Source organism: Numenius arquata, chromosome 30, assembly GCF_964106895.1.
Source record: "Numenius arquata chromosome 30, bNumArq3.hap1.1, whole genome shotgun sequence".
Classification (NCBI taxonomy): Eukaryota; Metazoa; Chordata; class Aves; order Charadriiformes; family Scolopacidae; genus Numenius; species Numenius arquata.
The window spans coordinates 902,196-904,974 of NC_133605.1; the positions used below are offsets into that span (position 1 = coordinate 902,196).

Genomic DNA, 2,779 nt, shown 5'->3' on the forward strand with positions numbered 1-2,779 from the left:
GGAAAAGACCAAGGTTGGTGCTCGCTGACAGAGCTGCTGTGCTCGGACTCTTTCCCCTCCACCTCTGCTCACAGGCATTGCCCTGCAGCTCCAGAGAAAGCCTGAGAGGAAGGATTTTGGGCAACAGGTTGCTGGATGGTTCTATATTTTATTTTAATACACAGAGAGAGCAGGTCCTCATTTATACAGTATGTAGATTTCACAAATTTGGAAAAATGCATAATTCGAAACAGCAAAACAAGTTGGTTTTTTTGGTAGAAAACATTATAGAAAGTAAAGCAAAAAAGAAAAAAACAACAAAAGCCAAACAAAGGCCTAAACACAGAATTAAAACTAACATAAACTACAGTACATGAGCTTGACATATAATGAGTTACATTAACAGTGATTTGTAGAAGAAGACAGCTTATTGTTTCAGAAAATCATCTGGTCATCAGTTTCCACACTGCACCTTTGAGCTCCTTGTTCCTCATGCTGTAGATGAGGGGGTTCACTGCTGGAGACACCACTGAGTACAGAACAGCCACCACCAGGTCTAGAACTTGGGAGGAGATGGAGGGGGGCTTCAGGTGGGCAAACACTGCAGTGCTGATAAACAGGGAGACCACGGCCAGGTGAGGGAGGCACGTGGAAAAGGCTTTGTGCCGTCCCTGCTCAGAGGGGATCCTCAGCACAGCCCTGAAGATCTGCACATAGGACACCACAATGAACACAAAACAGCCAAAGCCTAAACTGACACTGACCACAAGAAGCCCAACTTCCCTGAGGTAGGAGTGTGAGCAGGAGAGCTTGAGGATCTGGGGGATTTCACAGAAGAACTGGTCCAGGACATTGCCCTGGCAGAGGGGTAGGGAAAATGTATTGGCCGTGTGCAGGAGAGCATTGAGAAACCCACTGCCCCAGGCAGCTGCTGCCATGTGGACACAAGCTCTGCTGCCCAGGAGGGTCCCGTAGTGCAGGGGTTGGCAGATGGCAACGTAGCGGTCATAGGACATGACAGTGAGAAGAAAATATTCTGATGACATCAAAAAGAGAAAAAGAAATATCTGGGCAGCACACCCCTGGTAGGAGATGGCCCTAGTGTCCCAGAGAGAATTGGCCATGGCTTTGGGGACAGTGGTGGAGATGGATCCCAGGTCAAGAACGGAGAGGTTGAGGAGGAAGAAGTACATGGGGGTGTGGAGGCGGTGGTCACAGGCGATGGCGGTGATGATGAGTGCGTTTCCCAGGAGGGCAGCCAGGTAGATGCCCAGGAAGAGCCCGAAGTGCAAGAGCTGCAGCTCCCGTGTGTCTGTGAATGCCAGGAGGAGGAACTGGGTGATGGAGCTGCTGTTGGACATTTGTTTTCTCTGGCCATGGGGCAACGTTGAAAGAGGAGACAATATTGAAAAACTAATGAAGACTTCCTTAATCCCATCCCATGCTCTTTCCCCAAAAATCCCCCCAAAATCACTTTTCTTTCTTTGGAATAATTTCATTCTGCTCCTTTTTCAGAAAACAAGTTTCTGCTGCTGAGTGAGGGAACGTCCTTTGCAGGGGTAGAAATCCCTCTCCTTCCCATTTCCTTTAGCCTGAACACTGCTGATCCCTGGGGGACAAAAGGGCTCTCTGTGCCCTGGGGCAGAGCCAGGAGAGCTGCTCTGCACACCAGTACCTGCTGGTCACCACGCAGGTGTCCTGTGCTTACACCTCTCTCCGTGGGAGAATGGTCTCCCTGACACCATCCTTGAGGAAGAAAACGGCCTTTTGTGAGTGTGGGAGAGTCCAGGTTCCAAGTCCATTTCTCCCGCCTGTTGTCCCTTTCCCTGTGCAGCTGAGCAGAGAGGGATGCAGAGGGGTGGCCTGGCTCTCTGCCGCCTGGGGCTGTCCCTGCTGGGAGCTGTCTCTCTGTCCCCAGGTCTCTCCCTGTCACTGCTCCCAGAGCCCCCCCACCCACCCTGTGCTCAGCTCTGCCCTGCAGACCCCTCCTGGCAGCAGGGCACTGCCCAGGGACATCTCCCTGTTTGTGGGTCCTGAGCAGTAGATGAGGTAAAGCCTGATGCTGCAGGCAAAGGTGATGCTGCTGCTGTCTGTAGGGAGAGGAGTGGGGGAAGGCACGGTATGAGGTTTCTGGCAGATCTGCTGATCCCTCAGTTCAGTGAGAGCTCCTTTCCCTTTTCCCTTGGGAGAAAGCTGACAGCACAGAAAAATGAAAAGTCTTCGTCTTTAATGGAGCCCCTGCCTTGCCCTTCCTCTTGAAACGCTGCCTCTGCCAATGTCCTGGGGGTGATCTGGAGCTCTCAGCAGCCCTGTCCCACGCAGTAGGACATCCCTGATATCCCTCGTGAATGCAGTAGGATCTTTTACTGACAGTGGTCACTCCTTCCACTCCAGCTTCTCCCCACAGATGCTCCATGGGGAGATCTCTGGGTAGGCTGAGAGCTGACCCTGGCAGGCAGCAAAGTCCCTGTCCTGGCACACAGACCCCTGGGGTGCAGGGACCCTGCTCTGCAGGACAGCCCTGGGCACCCCTGGACGCACTCCCAGCTTCACACCCTCTCGGCTGTCCCCAGCAGAAGGCAGCCTTCAATCCTTGTCCCTGTGATGGTGCAGAAGGGAAACACTGCTCTGCAGCACGTCCTCCTTCTCCACACCAGAGAAGCCAGGAGAGCCGTCCTGAGAGGTCCTAGCAGTCATACAATGTGTCAGCTCTAGAAGATCCATCTAGGAGTCTTATCGTAATTTGCCGGTTGCCAGAGACTTTCTGTGTCAAGAGATGTGAAGATCTCCCCATGAGCAA

General features: G+C 52.6%; 1 protein-coding gene across 1 annotated transcript; it reads right to left on the reverse strand.

Moving 5' to 3' along the window:
- Window positions 1-422: 422 nt before the first annotated feature.
- On the reverse strand, window positions 423-1,340 carry LOC141476392 (olfactory receptor 14J1-like). The gene has a single exon (XM_074165068.1). The coding sequence runs from the start codon at window positions 1,338-1,340 to the stop codon at window positions 423-425; it is 918 nt and encodes a 305-aa protein (XP_074021169.1).
- Window positions 1,341-2,779: the final 1,439 nt, after the last annotated feature.